The sequence below is a fragment of the Microchirus variegatus genome, assembly GCF_963457635.1.
Source record: "Microchirus variegatus genome assembly, chromosome: 14".
Lineage (NCBI taxonomy): Eukaryota > Metazoa > Chordata > Actinopteri > Pleuronectiformes > Soleidae > Microchirus > Microchirus variegatus.
The window spans coordinates 25,379,639-25,404,680 of record NC_139815.1 but is presented as its reverse complement, the minus strand read 5'-3'; the positions used below and the strand labels follow the sequence as shown (position 1 = coordinate 25,404,680).

The window sequence follows — 25,042 nt, the reverse complement described above, 5'->3', positions numbered from 1 at the left end:
AGACCACCCTGGTCGATTTGGTGCGCACCAAAGTGGCGAGATTACATTCACACCTACGCAAAACGAACCGAACCGAGGGACCAAACACGTTTGGTGCGAACCAAATGATGTCGGCGTGAAGGCACCGTTAGAAAAATAATTATAGTAAACCAGAAATTTGAGGATGTCGTCATTTTAGCTCTTCCATTTAAAATGGGTCGCTCTCAATCACAAAGACGTGTGTCGATAATTGTGGACTGGATGAACCGGTCGAAGAATTTTGCTTAAGTTACTCCTAATTGTCTTCCATGACAAAGACATTGCAGAGGACGATACCGTGTATCTGCGTGTTCTTGTCCTGGCCGACTTATTGTTGAGGTCATCGGTCCAAGAGACTTTTAGGTAGATGGACCAAAAATGCCCCGTGTTTCTGTGAAATGTTTTAATTTTTCTAGCCGTTTTGCAACGCACAGAGTTAAAATCTTGCTACCAATATATCCATCCATCCATCCATCCATTATCTACCGCTTTTTCCTCCACCAGAGAGTCGCGGGGGGTGCTGTGCCTATCTCAGCAGACATTGGGCGATAGGCGGGGTACACCCTGGACAGTTCGCCAGTCCATCGCAGGGCCACATATAGAGACAAACAACCATTCACTCACACTCTCACACCTATGGTCAATTTAGAGTGACCAATTCACCTAATCCCCATATCGCATGTTTTTGGACTGTGGGAGGAAGCCGGAGAACCCGGAGAAAACCCACACACACACGGGGAGAACATGCAAACTCCTTGCAGAAAGGCCCTTATTTTCCGAAGTTGTTCCAAACGGAACTCGAACCCAGGAACCCGGGTCTTCTTGCTGCAAAGGCAAGAGTGCTAACCACTACACCAACCGTGGGCCTACTAATATATATTTGGAAAAAATAAAAAAAACACTCAAACCAATTAATCAATGATCAAAAAAGTTGGGGATTCATCCCTGGCCTTGTCCTATGAAGAACAAAGAAAAATATGTTTTTCATGGATATAGCCCTTCTCACTCTTATAAATATAATAACAGTTTTCCCTGTTTTGTCACTTTTCCTCTGTGCCTTGGACTTGTTAACTCCCCACCTCCTGCCCTGACACGCATCAGAGTGAATCAGACAGTCGACTCGCTGCCAGGAGGGATGTGTGTGGACAAGACGAGAGCACTACCCTGCACAATTCTAAACCCAGAGTAAGTAAGTGTAGGTAGGTAGCAGCGAGGAATTCAGTCCCCCCAGGCTCTGTGAAAAGACACATGACACACACACACACACATAGAGTAAACACAGCATTCACTATTTACACCATTTATGTAAATAGTGTATATCACCATAGTTCCCACGCTAAACTGCTATTAGATTCTTGCTCTGTAAGCTCCTGATTATGCTCAACAGAAAACCTGTAGCACGTATGGGTTTGTCCTTCTCTATATTGGCCTCTGTTCAAACGTTCTGTAACTCAATGTTTGCAATGATTGGCATTTGGCATGCAACCTAAACACACTTCATCAAGTTATTGAAGGCAGTGTACCTGTTATCACCTGCCACGGTTCTGAAAACCTACACACACTTCATCAAGTTATTGAAGGCAGTGTACCTGTTATCACCTGCCACGGTTCTGAAAGTAGTATAACTTATGTGGTTTGTAAAAGTCGACGTTCAGATGATTCAAGTCCGCTTCATTAATGTCACGTCCCCAGTCAACACAGCATGATGTAGCACAAACCTAGTTTTGTACATGTCAATTATCTAAATGACTGATTCTCTTGACTGCTCAGGAGTCAGGAGTTTTCATTTAAGTTATTCACTGTGCAAAAAATAAATAAATAAAGGATTTCAGATGGGTTTTTTTTGACAGTGAACTCTTGATTAATCATGACACATTTCGGAAAGGCATGACTTGGGGCTCCGGGAAGCTGCGGTCATCAGGACATGATGACAGTCATCAGGAGATGATGACACATCCCCACAGCAGTAGTGACAGTGGCCTAGTTAGGTGTGGCAGGGAGGTAATTAGGTTAGATAAGACAGAAAGAGATGTTTGCCAGGCAAAAGTTGCAATAATTTTTTAAATTAAAATGAAAGTTTATTTGTTACCCGATTTACAAACTGCCCCCACAAAATGTTCAAATATCGAAAATGCACCGTTTTTGATGATTTCAGATGGTTCTCAGAGAAAGTTCTTTGCATGTCTGCAAGAACACAACGCTATAGAGTTGGGATTTCTTAACTAACACTTAATGTCTGCCCAGTTAAGTAGACCACCCAGGTGGAACCAGTGGTTAGAGTGATCACCTCTGGAGTGGGTGGTTCAAACCCCAGCTGCGTCACACCAAAGACGATATTTAAAATGGTATCTACATCCTATGTGTTTAGCACTACCAGCAATTCAACTACCAGTTAGAGTAGCCAAGTGACATGGTGTTTGAAATACTTCATTCAGATCAGACCAAGCAGCTCTGTCACATGCCTGAGAGCAAGAAAAGGGTTTTCTTTTGAGGAATTTGGTGCAGGAGAGTTCTGGCCAAAAATAATGAAAGGATCTCTCACAATGAGATAAAGCAGTGAAAATAGAAGTAAAGCCAGCTCCACACTATGGGATAAGACTCAGAGTCTTCCCAATTCCAAAGTAAAAAGTATCAAACGTTCGATATTTACAACTGAACGGCGATTGGGGCAAGAGCAGAACCCGGGAGTTGACCGGGAAATGAACGTTGCATACTTAAGTTTACCCATAGCTTGTGCAAACCAAGTTGATTCCGTCATCGCAGCTATTAACTGATGATGCCAAGAGTCTGCCTCCATTTCTTGTTTTTAAAGCGGACCTAGACCGGATGTTCCAATTAACGCTGTGTGTATCTGCGTCATTAACTTGTTTACGAAGCCCTGAAGGTTCTAAACAAACAGTTAAGCCACTGCTGAGAACGCTGTGTTTTATTATAATCTCGGGCTCAGCGAGATCTCTGAAAAAACCCAGTCCGGTTACGTAAACGGCGGTTCTCCTGAACAGCAGATCCTCCTGCTCCGGGCACTAGTCCGGGCACATCCGGTTGCGTACATTGAACCACAGAAGAAGAATAACGTCCGTTGTGGAGGTGTTTCACGAGCGACAGTGTCTTCTGACTCTGGGTCAAAGGTCGTCAAAGGGACTGCGGCGGGGAGTCGTGAAGAAGCTATTTTTAAACACTGTTAAAACAATGTTTTGATAACGAGTAGCAGTACATCCACCGTTCCAGAGGGGGGAGCTGCGCTTCTGAGAGAGCTGGTGTGCTGAATATGTCACTTCCGTGTACTGGCCAATCACAAGACAGTTGGGAAGGCTCTACGCTGGCTGGCCAATCACAACACAGTCTGACTTCTCGGGGCGGGATTTCTGTCCGAAACAGCGCGGCTGACGAGAGCTTCAATAAGGACTGATTTCTATCGGCTCGTTTACAGCAACTCGGAGGTTTTTGACCATAAAAACAAGTTCATGTATGTGAGTAGACCTTCATAACTAACATATATGTGCAACAGGATCACTCTGTGAGCTTTAAGTCACGTTAAATCGTGCAAGTTTCTGTTAAACCCCAAATCCCTGGAATCTCCTAGCTGAACTTGTTTGATTAAACTCAAAGTGTGTGGTCCTGTGTCCTGACTGGACCTTGTAGTCTGTGCTTTCTCAGGATTAAAACACTGAAAATCTGTCACAAAGTTCGTTGTGTCTGTGGTCTCCCCCATGTTTTTAAAATCAAGTCAGATTTGGAAATCTTCTAGTGTGGGGCAGGCTGAAGTAGGGTTTATTGGGGGAGCCTGTGAGCCACCAGAGTAGTAAAATCTTGCTACGGTAAAACCGCACGAGATATAAATACCAACCCATTTTCAAAAAAAGACATTTCTTCTGTCAATAAATGCAAGGCAAACAAGGTTTTTTGTTAGTCATCCTGTCACATTCGGGCGCTGCAGGCTACCACACTTCACATTCGCCCACTAAACAGCATCGGAAACTGGTAAACTTTCATGGCCTGACGCACTGTACACACCAATGTTTGTGACTAACCCAAATTTACAGCTCAAAGGATGGTCGGATTTTAAAAGGAGAAAAAAAGGGAGGGAAGGTTGGTCAACACCACAATGCCGCAACTGCTCATTGTTGAGTGACTAAGGCTTGAACTTGGACACGGCCCTGAGCATTCAGTCTTTATAGAAACCCTTAGAAAAGTAAAAACAGCTCGTTGTGAAAACCGCAGCGACTGAAAAGGCAAGTAAAGCAGTAGCCCTACCCAAGTGATAGACAAGGCCTGATATAGCGTAACAGCCATTTGTTTTCAATTTCTAGACGGAACGTCAGTCAGAGGGACGGTGACTAACGTCGTTTTAGCGGGATGTGGGCTTTATCTCCTCGTATTGGAATATGTTGTATACACAAACATTGCACAAGCTGCTCCACATCCACCACCAACACGCTGCCCACACCCAGAAATAAATGTCGACCAAAGTCACCGTGTTGTCTTACCACGTCTTTCCCCAAAGCGCACAAGCATTTTTACCCCCCTGAAGCTGAACATTGGTAAGACACACGTCAAGTGTAGACATGATACAGACGTCAAACCTAAGTAGGTGGCGGCTTTAGACTAAACCTGCAAATCTGATTCCCTTTGTTTGAAACAACTGCAGAACATTATCCTTGTGATTGTAAAAAACCAGCATCTGGCATTTGGCCTTCTCTGATATGATATAGTATCAGCTGCGATGAGTTAAATCCTCCTCAGGTTTCCTACCCGACATTGACACCACAAGTGCGGATGAGCCGATAAGATATTAAGTATTGGAATCCGTTTGATACCGGTAAAAAAAAAAATGCACTGATCATGTGAGCTACGTGGAGTTATTTTCAGAACAAAAAGGGGGGGGAAGCCATACAGACAAGTGCCATTTTATATTAAAAAAAGACCGATAATGGTATTTAACAGTATCAGACATGAAAAAGTCGTTAGGTCATCCGTACAACCAGCCAAGCATTGATAATAAGTCAAGACTAGGGTTGCAATGATTATTTAATGATGTTTTTTTCCTAATAATTAATGATTTTTAAAGAATATTTTCTGGTTTCATTGCTCCATGTAAAAAAGTAGCTATTAAAAACGAAAAAGAAAAACAAGATGTTTGAGAACATCATCAACCCATTGAGGTTGTTAGATCAACATTATTCAACATGTCCTGATTACGATCACTAGTTGCAGCCCAAGTGAGGACAGTGATGGCTTGTCATAACGGTACTTTTGTCCCACCTGGCCAAAAAAAAAACAGGCCTGAACAATTCATTGATTTCAAATCAAACTCTCACCATCCCTGCTGCAGGATCCTGGTAATGCTCCATCACGTTTTAGATCCATTATAGAGCGTATGTTGAAGTGAAGCTCAACGTCTCAATATCAATATATATTGAATCACAATATCTCTCAAAAACAAACACAATCATAGATGTTTTCACCAAATAATTCAGCCGTAATCTCTGTACACTGACTTAATCTGAGCTCGGTGAATGTTTCCTTCAGCATTCAGCATAACAGCACACTACTATCAAGAGGGACGGTGATGAACATCATTGGGGAGTTCATGTGTCAGAGAGATAAGAGCTGACCTCCCAGTAGACAGGCCTGAACATGCCGTCAGCTGCTGTCAGTGAGCCAGAACGTAGGGGAATTAATAGAAACAGCAGCTCTCCAGGGACACTGTTGGCCAACACGGAACAGCCAACTCTGATCTGGGGTCATCTTAATGCACTGCTGTCTCTTCCCCTCTGCATTAGTGGTGGGGAAATATGAAACCTGGATCATGGCAAACATTATTTAACTTTCCGGGTAGGCTTAACTCCGAATGCCGGCCCGGGCTTGTGCAAGCTGTGATATGCACAGTTGTGGCAATCAAGAATGTGGGAGTGTCCTGCGTGGGGTTCACTTTTCATCTGACACACTCTGTGTGCTATTAAATCCAAATTGCCCACACATGCAAGTGAGAATCTGTGGACGCAGAGAAAGTGCGAGGCCTTCCTTAGTTACTATAACTCTATAAGAAATAAGCCAGACTGATAGAAATAGAAAATCTGATGCCAGTCAGTGAGTTACACCAGGCTGAAACTAGTATGACAACCCAGTAAATCCTGCTCCATAACCGTTCAGACTTTGTTTAAACATTTGAAGAAAGGTGTTATTTCAGCTTCACTGCCATTTTGAGCGGTTGTATTATAGTAAGATGACATCTGCCCTTGTTTAAGAGTAATGGTCATTTTAAATGACTAATTCCCATTTAATTATTGTGTGTTGAAGCATAAGTTGCCTAGTCCTTATATTCAGAAGAGGATATCAGCACGTGGCTGTTAATCTCACACTTTCAAAATGACTTGAGTCATAAAACATCATTGCTAATTTATGTTCTGTTTATCGTATCCTTAATGTGTTGCATGTTAATTTAGCTTTTCGCTGACAGATGTAACGCTGCATTCAATTTACATCAAAACGCTGAACTGGGAGTGGGCTAGCTACTGATAACCATGAATGTCAATGTGTACGACTGATTTACTGTGAAACAAATAACACAGTAGTGCAATTAACAGTGCAATTAACTGTAAAAGGAGCAGTGTTTGTACACGTGGCAGCAATCTCGGAATCCTATGTAGGGGTTTAGGTGAAGTTGCTTCCGACTTTTCGAGTTGGAAATCTGACTCATCTCGGAAAAATTTGACTACAACTGGAATGCAGCATTAGTACCTAGGGTGGATGAAAAGTGAGTTGATGTACTTGCAGGTCACTTACTGGAGACTTTGATTAACCTCAACCTCTTACCTGTTAAAGCCTCTCCTTTACAGCTTCAACTATAACTATGAGCCAAACCCCATCACTTTTTGTCATGCCAATCACAGATTTTATACCTCACATTGCAGTCTGCAGCTGAGATTCTCTTTTCCTTCCTGCCTATATTGAATATGGTCCAATAACTCATATTAGTTCAAACAACGTTGATGGAGCCTAACAGCTCAACATGACAGCACAGCGACATTCCTGCACACAAGAAGTGAGTTGTTTTATGTCAAGGCTGATGAACGCAACAGCGACATTGCTCTAAAACGAAGTGAGATGGCTGCAAACAGGTTGGCGTATGAGTGAAGCTACAAAGAAGCCGAAGTGAATTCTGCTGTTCAAGACGCAGGCCCCATTTACACCTGGCACTAGAACGTGTTTTCTATGACTGAAGTCCCCACATGCATTTACATCTGGTATTAACATCTGTCTCCGGTGTCCACATCAAGATCCAATTGCTATCCAATCACGGTCATCTCCTTCCTTGCATCACCTCCTCTTCTCCTTCTGCAAAGACTTAAGGCCAATTTATACTTCTGCGTAAAGTGCTCTGCGTAGGTTGCGCAGAGACTCTGCGTCGACGCAGAACCTGTCGTAGAGTCTCTGCGTCGTCTCCGACTGCACGGAATATTTTTTAAGTGTCCGTCACTCCGTCAAGGGACGACGGAGACGGCAAGAGCTGCGATTGGTCCTCAGGACAGGCCGAGCTAAGCTGCTCTGTGCCGGCTCACAGTGAGCACCGAGCGCCCACAGAGGCGGAGCTGATCACCGCCGATAACGCCGCTGCCAAACTATAAATACGTCATATCTTAACACACACAGCACATGTTTAGACTCTAAATGGCCAATTTCTCGCCTCAAATTATCTTAAAACTGCGTTCCGTCACACAGAAAAGTGACAAACGGTTACTGTTTCAACAACAACAGTCTTTCTCTCTTTCTTTCTCGGACGCCATTGCTCACTGTAGCATGAAACAACCTTGCGCAGCGACCCCTACTGATCGGGCGGGAAATTGCAGCGCCTATCCGTCACCACGACGCAGAAGTATAAAGGTTCGAGGCGTCTCCGTGGTGACGCAGACGGATAACGCATACGCAGTCGGAGAAGTATAATGTGGCCTTAAGGCTACATCGTCACATCCTGCGTGCCGCCATATCAACAACAATTTTAGTCGCACATGGCGTTGCACTACTGTATGTACTCCTCTTTGAGTTTCAAAGCAGACGATATACTGTGCATTTTTGTCACTTTCGCGTTAGCTGTGCTAGGAGCCACCAACGTACAGTTATTTCTGCTAACGTAGTTGCTGCAGGTGGAGCACAGACGCATCAAAGACCCGCTGCGTTCTCTGCGGTTTGGCAGATCGGATAACAATTCATCCTCGTCTCGCGTGTATTCCCTATCACAGAAAACACCTTTTAATGCCAGATGTAAAGGTCATGAGCATTTGCCATTTAAAAAAAATGCTCTTTCTCATCCAAGGAGCATGATTTTGGAGCCACAGAATTGCAACGCGATGCTGTTATCACACAATTGTTATCTTAATCAAGGCATTCCATCGTTGTCTTTTGATATGGCCATTGCAATTTCAAAAGTATATTGCTCTGAATTCTGCAGTCCTGTTACATCCTGTGGATAAGGGATTCAATCAGTGCTTCACTAGAACTTCTCCACACCTGCAGGCAGACAGACAGACAGACAGACAGACAGACAGGGACACTGGCACTGAGATGAGAAGAAAAAAGGGTCCATGCAGCTCCAGCTCTCTCTCGCCTACGCATAGAGAGCACAGAGCTAGAAAGCGTCCCAGATTAAGGTCAAGTTATATAACTTGGACTCCATTTGTGCTTCAGCGTTGCATGTGCGCTGCTAATGCACATAATCTCTAAAAAACTCCACGTTCTCCACAGAACTCTGGCGTTCTGTGGAAAACAATGCCACTCGGACACAAAACAAGAGTCTAATTTATGAACACAAGTGCACACGTACTTGTACACGAGACGACGATCGCTGCAGCTCAGTGACAGCATGCACAGCTTTGCTTTTTTTATGGTGCAGCGTTAGCTCGTTAAGCTTCGACCTCAGCCACCATGTTACTGTGTAATAAAGCCGACGGGAGTTTGGAGGTACTGAAAGTGAGAGAAGTGTCACGGAAGGATGCTGAACGTGCGGCGTTAGCCAACAACAGGATATCGCTTTTTGCTGCTGCTGCTGCTGAACTTCACGGTCAACGTCGGGGCTGTTGACGCTGGGAAAACCCTCCGCTTACCTCGGTATAGTGATGCATTTGGTGTTGATGTTCTGCGTGGTGATGGCTCTCTCCAGCTCGTCCAGCTGTCCCGTCTTCTTCAGCTTCTTCACCAGGCTTTTCACGGCTTTCTCGCACCACTTCTCCTCCTGGCCGTTCTGCTCCCCTTTCTTCCAGCCCAAGAGTCTTTTGACGATGGGGGGAGTGAAGGGCAAAATTGACATCTTGAGTTTTCGTGGGGGTTTTTGAAAGTCCTCGCAGGAAAAGTCCGTCGGTTTTATGACACGACTGCTCTTCCTGAAAATTGTCCCGAACAAGCGTGGGTTAAAGCAGTAGTTTTTTATGTGCTAAAGTCGGGCTTCGTGTTGTTTTATGGAGCTCCACACAGAAACATCCCGGAGTTAAACCCCCCACAGTCTGAGACGCACTCACTCACTCCGTCAGTCCGTCTGAGAGAGTTCAGCTGCGGACTGAGTGCACCGGTAGTGTGCCGCACTGTGTCTTTAGTGTCACTCCGCCCAGTGAAAAGTAGTCCCGTCTTGCATTTCTTCACATCTCGTCTTTATTTGCGCAACAACACACACACCGAACTCACAATAACAAGCCTTTCAACACACACCTGACTGAAACAAGGAGGTGGAAGGACTTATTTTGGGGGTTTTCTACGAGCGCCATTGACCCCCCCCCCCCCAGATCTGCAAAGTTTTGATGTGTTCATCCGCCGTGCTTCGGCCCACCGACTGAAGTCTGCATGAAATGCTAATGCACGAGCTGCTGCTGCAGAGAGAGAGTGATCTGCTGCTCATGGAAGCTGTGAAAGACAGACCAGTCTTCTGAGTGTCTGCACATTCTGGACATGAGGCACCAACACATGGTTGCACCCAATCAAATATCAGTGACAATGTGTTTGTTTGTGTGTTTTAAAATGTTAAAAAATTACCTCAATTTTCAGTGGTGTTATCTTTCCTGTGTCCTTTTTGCACATTGCCTTCACAGTGCAAGGACACATAGCTGTTTCACCAGGTGAACAGTTGTTTTTTTGTTTGTTTATAAACCATAATCTCAAATTCAAATGACCTGCGGGGCCACTGAGTGTCTAGGTCAGTCAGTAGATGGCCAGTCAAGTGAAATTAAAGGGACACTATGTAGTATTTATGGGTTTATATAACCCAAAATCCACTTTTTTATACATATTATGTGCTCCTGCATTGTCTAGTCGCTGTATAATAGTTTTTGTTTCATTTTCGTAGTGTTTCAAAAAGTCATGTAAAATAACATGGTCGCGGGCCGCGGTTGCATAGCCACTGTTAGCAGCGAGACGCCATGTTTCTACCGGAGCCTGTAAGGACAAACGCGAGAGAACAAATCAAGCGTCTCTTTACTTGTAGCGGAAGTCCCGCCTCCTCTCTCTCCGCTTCGTCTGCTACGGCCGCGGTAGCTCCGCCCTCTCCCTCACCTCACGAACCTCATCTGCTGACACGGAGAAAGACGACGAGGACGACATTTGACCGGCTGAGGACACCGTAGCGCTCGGGGAAGGGAGGGGGTGAGCAGAGCAGCAGTTCTTTGTTGTAAATTTCAGCCTCTCCTCTAGATGGCACTATTAACTACTTACTTCACCTTTAAGTCCAACTTTTCGAGAAAAGGACAGCGAAATGATAATATTTATGATGATATTTCACATGATTTCAAAATAAAGGTGTCTGTGTTTATATGGAATGATAAATAGTTCACAATATGTGTATATTTGTATGTATTTGTGATGCAAAATTCATCTATTAATAAAATAAACTATACAGAAATAACTTTATTAGTAACTGCCCAATCCTCCATCCAAGACTCAGTACAATCCTGAATCCTGAATTTAATTACCACTTAAATCTCATTTCGCTCATCTACAACATTTAATCCAAAACTGTCCATTAGATTTCAGGTGTATAGTGCATGCACACACTCACAGGCAGACTAACAACGGTGTAACAAGTATTTGCATGAAGATCTTTGCAGCTGTACAAAGAGAAGATTGTGCTGATCACCTGCATATGAATTTGGAGTATGGAAAAATGTGTTTTCTTTGTATTATTTATTACCTTGTAGACTGTTTACTTCTCTTCTCATAATGAAGCTTTACATTTGACAATTATTTTAACACTTACATATATTTCTCTTATAAACTGTCACAGTCTTACCTAAGAACATAAGGACACATGAGACAGTCGCTATCTCATGGACACAACTGTCCAGTGATTGCTGCGGGGTTGTTGGTTTCTGCGTGAATAAATAACTTAGGAGCTGCTGTGAGATGGAAGGCGATAGAAGTCACACACACACACACACACACACAAGTTGAGCCTCTGACTTGCCTCAGCTTGTAAGAGGTGCGAACATCCTATACGCTTACTCATCAAGATGGCAGTTTGGCTTTTTCTCGGCTTCTGAAACCACAGCTAAACACACGCACATATGTTTGCAGACGTACGTCCACCCTCCCCCTCCCCTCGCTCCCTCACTATAGTCCACAGACACACACACACACCCACACAATGTCAAGGAGTCAAAAGTGCCAGATGTACAATAGAGTGTGTATCACAGATGAGCTCTCTGCACAGAGCGAGGGAGAGAGAGAGAGAGAGAGTGATAGCCGGACGGATCGGGGTGAGGGGGCTGCTCTGCTTTTGTTCTCCACGCTTCAAAAGAAGGACTTTTATTGCGTTCAAGAGCAGTTTCCAAACCTGAGTGTCTTATTTGCCCGCACTCTTCAAAGAGAGTGTTAAAAAGTTGTGCAACAAAGGTTGACTGACTGCATGGTGCACTTGCTCCAAAGTATCACACTGGGCCAAAACACAGCAGCAGAAAAACATACTAATCTAAGTCACATTAAACTGTTTATTTATTTATTTGACTTTACGATCTAAACAGTGTGATTGAGTCAGAATGACCACATTTCACTTTTTAGTTTTGTTTTCCTGTGCAAAACCTTTAATCAGTTCACAAGATGGGCAGCATTTGACCTGTGGTTACTATTTTGGTATGTGTGCACTCTGACATGTGTCCAGTCACCCCCTCCTCCTCCCCTCTTCCCCTCTTCCCCTCCTCCCCCCTCTCCTTCTGTGCACAGTGTGTAGTTTGTGCTAAAAATACAGCTGGCTTTCTACTCAGCAGGACGGACACCTATCCTTTTATCTATTTTGGTCCCACAGCCATGTGTACTTTTCTATCTGAACTTAAGCTCAAACACACGCACAACAATGTCTGGCAGTTTAAAAGTTATTTCAACTCTTACGTGTGCCGCCACTGGACCTGCGTGGAATTCAATTAAAAACCGCGTCCTTGTTTTTAAACCAGTTCTATTACATTAGTGTCATTTATATGAGGTGGTTTTCCTACGAGCAGCAGTGAAGAGCCTCCCGCCTGTCGTCGTAACAGTTTGCAGCTGCAAAACCCTCCTTCCTCTGCGACTCTCTGGTGTGTTGGCAGGTTGCAGGAGCGTGCAGCCATGTGTCACATGCTGAGGCCCCCGCGGGCCCTCGCGGCACCTGTTTACGCCCCCGGGGGGGACACGACCGGCCAAGACAGCTGGTTTGTTTGGGAGAAGAAGTGTGGGGCGAGACAGGGCGGATATGGGGGTGCAGGGTTGGGGGGGGGGATGGGATTACAGATGGGCCGCGGTAGACTGGGGTTTAGGGTTGGGATCTGTGGGGGCTTCTGTGAGAAGAATTACTGAGCACAAAAGGCACGTCAGCAGGACTGAATAGGCAGTGACCACATGCAATCCGATGGATGATAATGACATTGTGCTGGCCTCGACCTCAGAGGACGTGGTCCAGCGTGTGTGTGTGTGTGTGTGTGTGTGTGTGTGTGTGTGTGTGTGTGTGTGTGTGTGTGTGTGTGTGTGTGTGTGTGTGTGTGTGTGTGTGTGTGATGTCAGCTGGTGTCCCTGTGGGGCAGGAGCAGGAATAATAGAAATAGTGGGTCCCTGCTTAGATGAGATAAGAACACAGCTGATCTGTGTTTGTCCACCTTTTGGAGGAAATTAAAAAACGCCATTGGATCAAACAAAACAAAACCTTTATTAACTTTAATATGAGCAATGTGAGATTTACTGAATGTAACCTAACGCTGTGCGGCATAGTCAAAATAATAACCACAATAAAACGAGTTGATATTAATAATTATCACAATAAATGTCCAAGCTGATTGTGGTTTGAAAGTCAGAAATCAAACACTTGTTGAACTGAGATGAAGTCATTTTATGTGTAATATCGCAAAGTGTGTTTGTGCGTATTATTCATAAATATTGAACCTGTGTTATAATATTGCTATTGAAGAAAATGATATTGTGATATATCTATATAATGTTATTTAAATATTATAGCCTAACCATATGACAAACAGTAACAGAACTAAGTGTTAGTTAAAGTATGTGTAGAATTAGACAAAAACAATGTACACTCTCTTACATTAATGTGTGAAAATAAACTTGTTTTATAGACATTTGCACATTTAACCATATTTTACACTCTCTACATCTTATATAAACGTATACAAGTAGATTTAATAACACTGTATAGCAATAAAGTTAAAACTTATAAACTTAAAGACAAAACATACACATAATATGTTAAATGAATATGTTAAAATAAACAAATTGAGAGGAAAATTTATTTATTTTGTGACCTTGTTCACTTTATTAGGTGTCTTGAAAACCTGTAAGTTCTTAATTAATCACATTAGCTACGGAATGAAATATGAATAAGTATTTGAACTATGCTAAATATGAGCAGAACATCATTCATCAGGGCCAGAGATGGAGTTATCACAAATATCTGTTTTTAATTTTTAATGACAAGTTGACATCCAAACATCAATGACAATAAAGGATTACTATACTGCAGTGTGTGATTGTTTGACATGTGTTTGTGGAGAAGACGCGTGTGTGTGTGCTATGTCAGGTATGCATGTTGTGATGTGAGTGAAGAGCTCAGAAACTCCTGGGAAACAAAATAAAAGTCAGTTTTCACTGAGCTCCTTGACACTGACGCGACACTGTCTCCTCTCTGAGAGAGCCATCAATCACTCAACAGCTCCTGACAGCTCATACCCTCACTGTGCTGAGCACATGCTGTACCCAAGAGACTACACACACACACACACACACACACACACACACACACACACACACACACACACACACACACACACACACACACGCATTCTTGTACTTGCTGCATACTGAGGACTGGGTTGCTGACAAAGTGAGAATCAGCATTTCCACTTTATAAATCAACACAATTACAAATATCTACTTCATGAATGACATCTATAAAGAACTATTGGTTGCAGTACCATAACATGTCTGCAGGTGGAGCCCCAGAGCAAAAAGGGCTGGAATACTTTTCCGATTTTTTTTTTTTTGTAATTTTTGGTCCAAAATTTGAATTTGACAAAAACGTCATACTATACTATATCGTCCAAAATTTGAAAAAAAATTTTTTGACCCAAACTTAAAAAAAAAAATTTTGACCCAAAATTTTTATAAAAAATTGACCCAAAATTTGAAAAAAAAAGACACAAAATTGAAAAAAAAAAATTGACCCAAAAATTGAAAAAAAAAATTGACCCACAATTTGAAAAAAAAAAATTGACACAAAATTTGAAAAAAGAAATTGACACAAAATTTGAAAGGATTTTTTTGACAAAAATGTCATACTATACTATGTCGTCCAAATTTTTTTTTTTTTTTTGGGACAAATTGAGTATAGCATGTTATAGCAACCGAAGGAAGTGAGGTTGCCAGTCCTCAAAAGTGAGGACCGGCGAAAATGTCCTCACTCCGTAAAAATGACCTCACTTTGTTGGTTAAAAACCCTCACTGGTCCTCAGTATGCCGCAAGTACAAGAACACACACACACACACACACACTGGTTTCCATGACTTCAGAGGACATAGCATTGACTTACATTCATTTCCTGGAGACTAACTCTAATCTTAACCATAATAACTACTGCCTAATCCTAACCCTGACCCTATAACCTGAACCTAACCCTGACCTTAGCCTAACTTTAAAACAGTGTCATTTACATTATGGGGAATTGATTTTTGTGCAAATAAGGAACACAAGTTCCCATAATGGGACTGTGTAAACAGATTTAGGTCCCCACAACATAAGGAATAAAAGGTACACACACACACACACACACAGAGAGAGAGAGAGAAATTACTGAGTGAGGAAAGATATCATGTGTCTCTGCACATTAGTGTGGAGCTGCACGATATTCTCAAAAACACATTTTGCAAGTATTTTGTCAGATGTCGTTTTGATTGCGATATGGTTCAGTTGGTACGACATTTTTGCGTCAACTGTCATTTTCACACACACATATTTAAATATATACACACACAAATATACTGTATGTTAGGGCTGCAACTAACAATTATTTTCTTGCTTTCTTTTTTGAAAAATATTGGGTGCGACAAAATGTTGAAATAATGTTGATCACTGTTGTTTACCAAACCTGGAACTGATGATGTGCTCGAATGTGATGATGTTGGTCAACAAACCAAAAATGAGTCTGTTTTAATGATTTCTGCACAATCACAGATTTTCTTTATACCTCACAGCCATTGTTATTCCATTTATTTTGTTTTGATTTAACACGTGGATAGCACTCACAAAAAGAAGGTTGCTGTTCCACATGTATTTTCTCCAAGTGTTCTCCGGTTTCCTCCCACAGTCCAAAATCATGCAGAGGTCAACAAGATACACTAAAGCCACCATAGGTGTGAATGTGAGCGTGAACGGTTGTTGGTCTCTGTGTGTCTAGGGTCACTTTTCACCTTCATGTGGAGGACAAATTGCAAAACACTGATTTTCTCTATGGCCTTTGGTGCAGGAGAGTGAGTGGTTTCAAAGCTTCAGTTTGCAGCTGGAGACTCATGCTCTCTGAAAGCAGGACGCTATTGTAGAAGGTTATAATAGTTTGGGATTTTTCATTAGTTCTAGTTTTTTTTTTAATGTTTGTATTACTTTTTCGTTTTAGTTTTTAGAGCGGGGTTTGCTAGTTTTTATTCATTGTTATTGTTTGTAAATGCTGACTTTCTATCAATTTTAGTGTTAGTTTTAGTTTTTTGTACCATGACTGTTTTGTCAAATTTTGGACCAAATTTTTTTTTTCAATTTTTTTTTCAACTTTTGTCGACATAGTATAGTATGAGGTTTTTGTAAAATTTTGGACCAAAAATTTTTTTGTCAAAGATTTTTCAAATTTTGGACGACATAGTATAGTATGACGTTTTTGTCAAATTTTGGACAATTTTTTTTTTTTTTCTAAATAATAATCAAAAAAGTTTCCCGGCCCCTTTTTGCTCTGGGGCTCCAACTGCAGACATTTTATGGTACTGCACCCAGTAGTTCTTTATAGATGTCATTCATGAAGTAGATATTTGTAATTGTGTTGATTTATAAAGTGGAAATGCTGGTCCTCACTTTGTCAGCACTTTTACCTGGTCCTCAGTATGCAGCAAGTACAAGAATGTGTGTGTGTGTGTGGCCACCTTGGAGAGCCAACAATTTCATAATCAAAGATGGAAATTCAGAAACACTGGCTCAGAGTGGGTCCTACTTTAAACATGACTTTTGTTCTCCATCCAGGGTTCTTACACATAATGACATCCATGCTCTGTAATGTAACCAGTTTGAATGTTTTGTTGGCCTTAAATTGCAGTAAGATTTAGTATTTTTCTGTCAAATATTAACATGTGGTTTGAAAACCTTTTCTCTCTTGTTTAATGATTATAAACGGGTCATTCGTGCTTTTATTTCTACTAGACTGGATTATTGTCTATGGCTCTGGCTTGCAGTTAAAAAAAACAACAACTTGACCATTAAAATAAAGATAATAACAGATACCATATATGTATAAAAGAATGATAGTTTGTTGCATTTATGATTTAAAAACTACAAAAAGAAAAGAAAACCTGCTGCCTGGCATAAATATGTGGATCCAAAGATGGACAAAACTCCAAAGGCTTTTTCTTGTTTTATTTGACGTAGACGTTGGATGTGATGCACAACACACACAACACAAAAAACTTGTATTGATCGCCCTGATCACTAAAAAATATATGTTTTTAAAACTACTAGGAGCCACTGCAGAGGAGCTGAAGAGCCACAGGTTGCAGACCCCTGACACAGTGTGTGACCCCCTTTACAGTTGCTAACACTGTGGGTCATGCACTGACACACACTGGTACAACACAGAGCGAGTCATGTGTCCGTTGTGAGACTCTGCTGATGTGACATTTCCATCCTTGATGCTCCATGAACACATGATCAGATACAAACACGTGACTCATCACGGCTGCAGGTAGATCCACTCTCTTCCCTTATATAGTCACGTTGACCATAATCCCTTCCTCCAGTTTATCTCCACTCGCGCTGGTGACTCATTGCGTGAAACAACAATCTCAGCAACAACACTGCGACCTGTGACTGATTCTAAAAACTTGTCATCGAGGGCACTACGCTCTCATGACTTACCTCTGAGTCATGAGTCACTATAAATGGCTGCTGGTCAATCCCAGCGAGAGCAAATTTCCTGTTGTTAGCGTGCCTTCATAATCTCATTGATAGCAGACAGGATATTGAGTAGAGGTTATTCGGTTTGAAAGCAAATTGGCACCAAGCACTGTGTTTCATTTAGCGAGCCGTGTTCTGATAAATTGGTTTGGGATGTTGCTTTAGCTGAAGTTACAGATTCTCTGAAGAGTGGAAGAGCAACAGCCACCCGAAATAGTTCTGTTGTGTGAAACCCAACACATGACTCAGCAGCAGCAGCAGCACATTCACTGATGAGTCTGGTTCACATTATTTCATTACAGTGAGACACTGAGCGGAAGCTTTTTTTTTCCGGCTTGTTGTTTTTTAACCAAACATACACATGCACACACACACAGGTCCGTGCAGCTATTCTTTTGTTGTGTTCTTGCTCATTAGGACCAGGTTTTGGTCAGTGTTTACGCCAGAATTGGTCCTAAACTCTGGTTGTCATGACTTCAGAGGACATTATATTGACTTATTTTAACTTCCTGGAGACTTAGTCAAACCTTACATTATGAGGACATGATTTTTGTCCCCACAAGGAGACATGCCCCCATAACGTGAGTGTGTAAACACATTTAGGTCCCCACAACATGAGTAAATACCTTGAACAAACACACACAAACACACACACTTTACTATGTCGACCAAAATTAAAACAAAATTTTGACCCAAAATTTTTGGTTCAAAATTTGACAAAAACGTCAAACTATACTGTCGTCCAAAATTTGAAAAAAAAAATTTGACCCAAAATTTTTGGTATCAAATTTGACAAAAACGTCAAACTATACTATGTCATCCAAAATTTGAAAAAAAAAATTTGACCCAAAATGTTTCGTCCAAAATTTGACCCAAAATCTTTGGTCCAAAATTTGACCCAAAATTTTTGGTCCAAAATTTGACCCAAAATGTTTGGTCCAAAATTTGACCCAAAATGTTTGGTCCAAAATTTGACCCAAAATGTTTGGTCCAAAATTTGACCCAAAATGTTTGGTCCAAAATTTGACCCAAAATGTTTGGTCCAAAATCTGACCCAAAATGTTTGGTCCAAAATTTGACAAAAAACTTCATACTTTACTATGTAGTCCAAAATATGAAAAAAAAAATTTGACCAAAAATTTGTGGTCCAAAATTTGACAAAAAACGTCATACTTTACTATGTCGACCAAAATTAAAACAAAATGTTGACCCAAAATTTTTGCTTCAAAATTTGACAAAAACATCATACTATACAAAAATTTGAAAAAAAAAATGTACCCCAATTTTTTTTTTTTTTTTTTTTTGACAAATTGAGTATAGCATGTTATAGCAACCTAAGGAAGTGATTTCAATGAAAACAAAGTGAGGACCGGCCAAAAAAAAAATGTCCTCACTCCGTAAAAATTACCTCACTTTGTTGGTTAAAAACCCTCACTGGTCCTCAGTATGCCGCAAGTACAAGAACACACACACACACACACACACACACACACACACACACACACACACACACACACACACACACACACACACACACACACACACACACACACACACACACACACACATATATAAACGTTTAGAACACAGTTATGTTAAAACATATACACAGAGGCTATAATAATGTGCTATATTGAGTGTCTCATGTCCTCTTTATCAGCACAACATATAGGCAACTATACAAACACACCTGAGCAAAAATGAAAAATGTATTATATAACTACACTGAACATTTAAATGTATACGCACACATAACACGAGCAGTGTGAGTCATTACTCAACCACATGAAACGAAGAAGAAAATTGGGGTCACAGGAGAGAAAAGCTGTGAACAGAGTTATCATGATGATTCATTATTATTACTAAAATATGACTCACAAGATATCTTCATTTCTAAAAGGAAACATCACACTTTACCAGAACAAAGGACACACTTAATTAAGCGTCAGCAGCAGAAAGAAGAAAAATTACTAGTTAAAAGTAAAAAAAAATTAAATCTTGTAAAATGTTACAAAAGTAAAAATAGAGAGTATTTTTTTTTTAAGTATGGAAAGTTCCCACAAATTACACATCATAGAACATGTAATATATATATATATATATATATATATATATATATATATATATATATTTTTAAATTATTTTATTCATAAGCCAAAACTATTTGACACACAATAATGAAAACAGTAAATGTATCATATAAGTTACAGTCAATTTAATATGAGGACTTGCACATTTCTGGAAAAGAGCCAGTGACTCATTAATGTTGCTTAAATGTTTGAATCCTGGTCATAAAGTTACTGTGTGACTGCTTCTATAGACTTATTCTATAGACTTATTCTATATATAATAATATTCAGATACAAAGAAGAGAAAAAAAATCAAGTCTGCTCTATCACATTCCACACAGTGTGACGTCTACATTTTAAGGCATGGTATCTTTACGCCACCTAGTGGTGAAAGTAACGTCATTACAAACATTAAATGCTACAGTGTGTGTGTGTAAAATAAGCATCTTTTGAATTTTGATTAGAACTGAAGGCTAAAATATAAAAAGGTGTGAAATAGAATCAGTAAAATAGTCACATAAAATGGGAAAATAGTAAAATGGTTAAAAACTACATAGAAGTGTCCAGGTTGACTGTTCTTAGAGGTGGGTCTTAGAATGTTCAATAGTGGGGGTAGATTTAATTTCTGTGGGTAACTCGTTCCAAAGTTTGGAGGCAGACACACACACACACAGAGTATACATGGTGTGTGTACATGGTTTCCATTTACTTGGCTGAAATGACTTCTTTTAATTGTAAATATGTTTTACACTGTTCAAATTTCAAATTTTTAGCAGTATTGTTTTCAAAATAAAACTCTTAAAACTGTTTTGATTCTAAACAACTGTCAGATATTCAACGTTATAAGTATTCGGGAAAAATTGACCACAGATATTTTAAGGCTCGGTGTTAAAGGGTTCTAAAAACCAACAATAACATAATTAAAATCAATCCTAAAACGAATAGGAAGGTGCAACACACCACTAATAAATGGTGATAAGTTTCACTCACTGCACCTGTAAAAAGGTTCTATTTTACTGAACAAAACCCCCATCAATCCTCACACATATCCTATTAACCGTGGTGTTAGAGCTCTGTCTGTTACAGGTTACACACACTGTATAACAAATGAACTATGTCTAACATCATCCCACTGTGTGGGATTTGTTTGAAACTGTCCACTGCACATCACACGACACACGACACTAAAGCAGCTTTCAATCCCGTACCAATTCCCCCCTCCTTTCTGAGAGATAATTGCACATTATATCCTGCATATACCAGTCTTCCATTTGCATTTTTATGGCAACAAAACCCCTCAGTCTGAGAAAACACAAGCACAGAAGATCAGGCATTTGGTCACAGACCATTGCTTTTCTTTGTGGCTGATATAATTTCTCATTCTCATAAGCCCCATTCACACACGCCCCCTTGACAATATGCAAATAATGTCCCTGGGCGACCGTTGTACTGCCGCACTTGAACAATGTGTGTGTGTGTGTGTGTGAGAGGAACCCTTTTGTCACCAGAGTTCTTCTTATCAAATTCCAACAAGCTTCTAAAAAAGAACAGTTCTGCAGCGGATCATTATGTGGCAGCACAGACACAAAGAGATCAATGTGACGATGACACGCGACTCATCTTCGTTCATCAATTCTTTCATCCAATTATTTCAGTTCAATTCTCAATTTGAGACGAAGAAAACATCATCGTTTGTGTCACAAACCTGTGGAGAGACACACAATTAAATGATGTCTGTATTCTTGAATGAAGGGAATTCGTATAATATGTATCTATATTTTATTATATCCATTAGCAAATATCTGTACTTTTTGTATGTTCAGATACATTTTAATATATACTTTTTAAACTAAAGCCTGACTGATCCATTATTTCCTTTTGGGGTGATGATTACTGCAATAAAATACTTCATATAAGGTATGTTAACTTTAAATGTTTACTTTTTTGTCCCGGATGAAAATGAAAACAGATGATAACATATAAGTATAGTTTTCAGCAGCATCTGCAACATTCTGAATTATTTTTTATACAATAGCCAGTTAATGATGTATTATATAGTATAAAAATTAATAAAAATTAAAAATTAATTTGAAAAAAGAAAAAAGGCATACTTTAGTATGTCGTCCAAAATTTGACAAAAAGTCATAGTATAGTATGTCGTCCATAATTTGACAAAAAAGTCATACTTTAGTATGTCGTCCAACATTTGACAAAAACGTCATACTATACTATGTCGTCCAAAATTTGAAAAAATCTTTGACAAAAAAAATTTGGTCCAAAATTTGACAAAAACGTCTACAATATCTATTTCATGAATGACATCTATATAGAACTACTGGTTGCAGTACCATAAAATGTCTGCAGGTAGAGCCCCAGACCGTTTTTTTTTCTATTTTTGGTCCAAAATTTTACAAAAACATCATACTTATAGTATGTCGAACAAAATTAAAAATAAATTTGACCAAAAATTTTTGGTCCTCCATTTGACAAAAACGTCATACTATACTATGTCGTCCAAAATTTGAAAAAAAAATTTACCCAAAATTTTTGGTCAAACATTTTACAAAAACGTGTTTACTATACTATGTCGTCCAAAATTTGAAAAAATCTTTGACAAAAAAAATTTGGTCCAAAATTTGACAAAAACGTCTACAAATATCTATTTCATGAATTACATCTATATAGAACTACTGGTTGCAGTACCATAAAATATTTGCAGGTAGAGCCCCAGACTGTTTTTTTTCTATTTTTGGTCCAAAATTTTACAAAAACATCATCCTTATAGTATGTCGAACAAAATTGAAAAAAATGTTTACCAAAAATTTTTGGTCCAACATCTGACAAAAACGTCATACTATACTATGTCGTCCAAAATTTGAAAAAATAATTGACCCAAAATTTTTGGTCAAAAATTTGACAAAAACGTGATACTATACTATGTCGTCCAAAATTTGAAAAAATATTTGGCAAAAAAATTTTGGTCCAAAATTTGACAAAAACGTCATACTATACTATGTCGTCCAAAATGTTTTTTTTTTTTTTTTTTTTGGACAAATTGAGTATAGCATGTTATAGCAACCTAAGGAAGTGATTTCAATGAAAACAAAGTGAGGACCGGCCAAAATGTCCTCACTCCGTGAAAATGATCTCACTTTGTTGGTTAAAAACCCTCATTGGTCCTCAGTATGCCGCAAGTACAAGAACACACACACACACACACACACACACACACACACACACACACACACACACACACACACACACACACACACACACACACACACACACACATAGCAGCTGTAATATGAATATCAAGGGAAAATCTCTGATATTTCCAGTACATTCTGTTCTGACCCCTCTCTGATTTCCGACCACAGTCGCGTCTTTATCTCATTACACGATCTTTAACATCTGAGATGATGCATTTGAGGAGTTAAAAGTTTCTATTATTTCACCCAAAAAATGTGGGAAAAACCTCGGCAGACAGCCGATAAGGATAATAACACAGATCATGTTATTGTTATTTTTGGGGGTGGTTTGTGAGCGCCTTAGCTCCAGGCTAAGAACCAAAGGGACAGGAACTCTCATTAATTTCTGCAAAAGGCTGCCTGCGTGTATCGAATGTACGAGCAATAAAAAACGAGTAGGAGCATTTTAGCAACAGTCACTTTAACATTCTGGCACTAAAAGTACTTTGAAATCTATGGTGCTTGTGTATCCGGGTTCACCGTGCAGCGCTTTTGTCTGTGTTTGTTGAGTGGAATCAGGGAGTAATTCTGCAGTTTCTTATCTGTTTTCTTTCTTTCTTTCTTTCTGTCTTCTGTGAGTAATCGTGTCATTTGTTCTGTACCATCAACTTGCCCGAGGACAACAGACGTAAATTAGCCGTGGCGTGTTTTTTACGCGTTTGATTTTCATTAATGTGCAATGTCCCCTTTTGTAAATAAATACATAAAATAAGTAATCAAAGTGCATGTTTGTGTTTGTGTGCACTTTATTATATATTATATGTTCCCATCAGGAAAAAGCTTTTTATTTTAGAGCCAAGACTTGGTTGAGGGTCAAGCTTTGAATTAAGATTAAGAGCTTTGTGAAGATAATCTGCTCTTCTTGTATTTCTGTGTCCTGAGGAGACTTTGTTTTCCACTTTTTACACCAGTAACTGTCAGGTTTTAAACTAAAATCAACAGTTAGCACAAGTATGTGGAGACAAACACCTTTATTACATTGAAGGATCTTATTTTATTGATAACACAGTTGAGAACAGCCATGTTCGGGGTTCTCTGGCAGACTCCACTTGTTAAACACTCTTTTCTCAAAGTCTTAGGTGAGTCATGAGGGTCAAGAGAATATCCAACCATCCACCTTCTACTGCTTTATCCTCCACGTGAGGGTCACAGGGGGCGCTGTGCCAATCTCAGCTGACATAAGGGGTGAAGGGCGGGGGTCACACTCTGGACACAGGGACGCATTGAGACAAACGACCACCTAACACAGATCAGTTCTTCACAAATTGATCCCACGCACGACAAACTTTACATGACTTGCTTCACTTGTGCCAACAGATGGCAGCAAAACCCAGCTGAGCTGACAACAAAACCCTTTAAAATCCCACTTATCCAAATGTTATACTTATGTGAATCCAGGGCTCAGGGGGGAGACTTTTAGCCAGAGTGACTCGGGCAAGGTTATGGAAACACAGAAATTGTGAGTTTCCCCAGAATCTCCTCCTGCTTATTAGCACTGCAAGTAAAAGGGACATGTCATATACTGACATATATTGATATTAACCTTTAACAAAATTAATATATGAGATATATAGTGTTTTTAAATTTTGAAATCTACAGTGTTTTCTTAAAAAAAATCCCAGCTTTTGTCGACTGTGGGAAAAATCAATAATTTGCTGAGATTTTAAAGCAAAGTTTTCATAGATTTTTGCCAAAACACATGTGACATGTTCGCCTGTAAACTGTACAGTGTGAGATGTCTGTATAGCAAGTGAAGCAAGAGGACAGAATCAGTTATTCATTCATTTGAACTTATTCCATACACATATGAACATAAAATAATGCCATAATAAGAAGAGTCTCAGCACTTTTTAATGAGACTTAATCCTTAAAAATGATGAAATAAGGCGTGAGAGTTATTGTTTCTCTGGCTCAGAGAACATTAGTGATCGTGAATGTGAACGATTGGTACTGGATTTGCACAAAGCACTGACTGTTTGCCTGAAAGGTACAAGAGATGATTTGATAAAAAAACCAAACAAGGCTGGGCACATTCACTTTCACACAGC

At 40.1% G+C, this 25,042-nt stretch overlaps 1 protein-coding gene across 1 annotated transcript in view; it reads right to left on the bottom strand.

Annotated features, from left to right (window-relative positions):
- LOC310936989 (mothers against decapentaplegic homolog 3) overlaps window positions 1-9,496 on the bottom strand; it is a 35,893-nt gene extending 26,397 nt beyond the window's left edge. The window contains exon 1 of the mRNA XM_083901168.1: window positions 9,120-9,496. Coding sequence (XP_083757294.1) covers window positions 9,120-9,322 — 203 coding nt within the window. The 5' untranslated portion in view covers window positions 9,323-9,496. The remainder of the gene's footprint in view (window positions 1-9,119) is intronic.
- Between the last annotated feature and the right edge of the window lie 15,546 nt (window positions 9,497-25,042).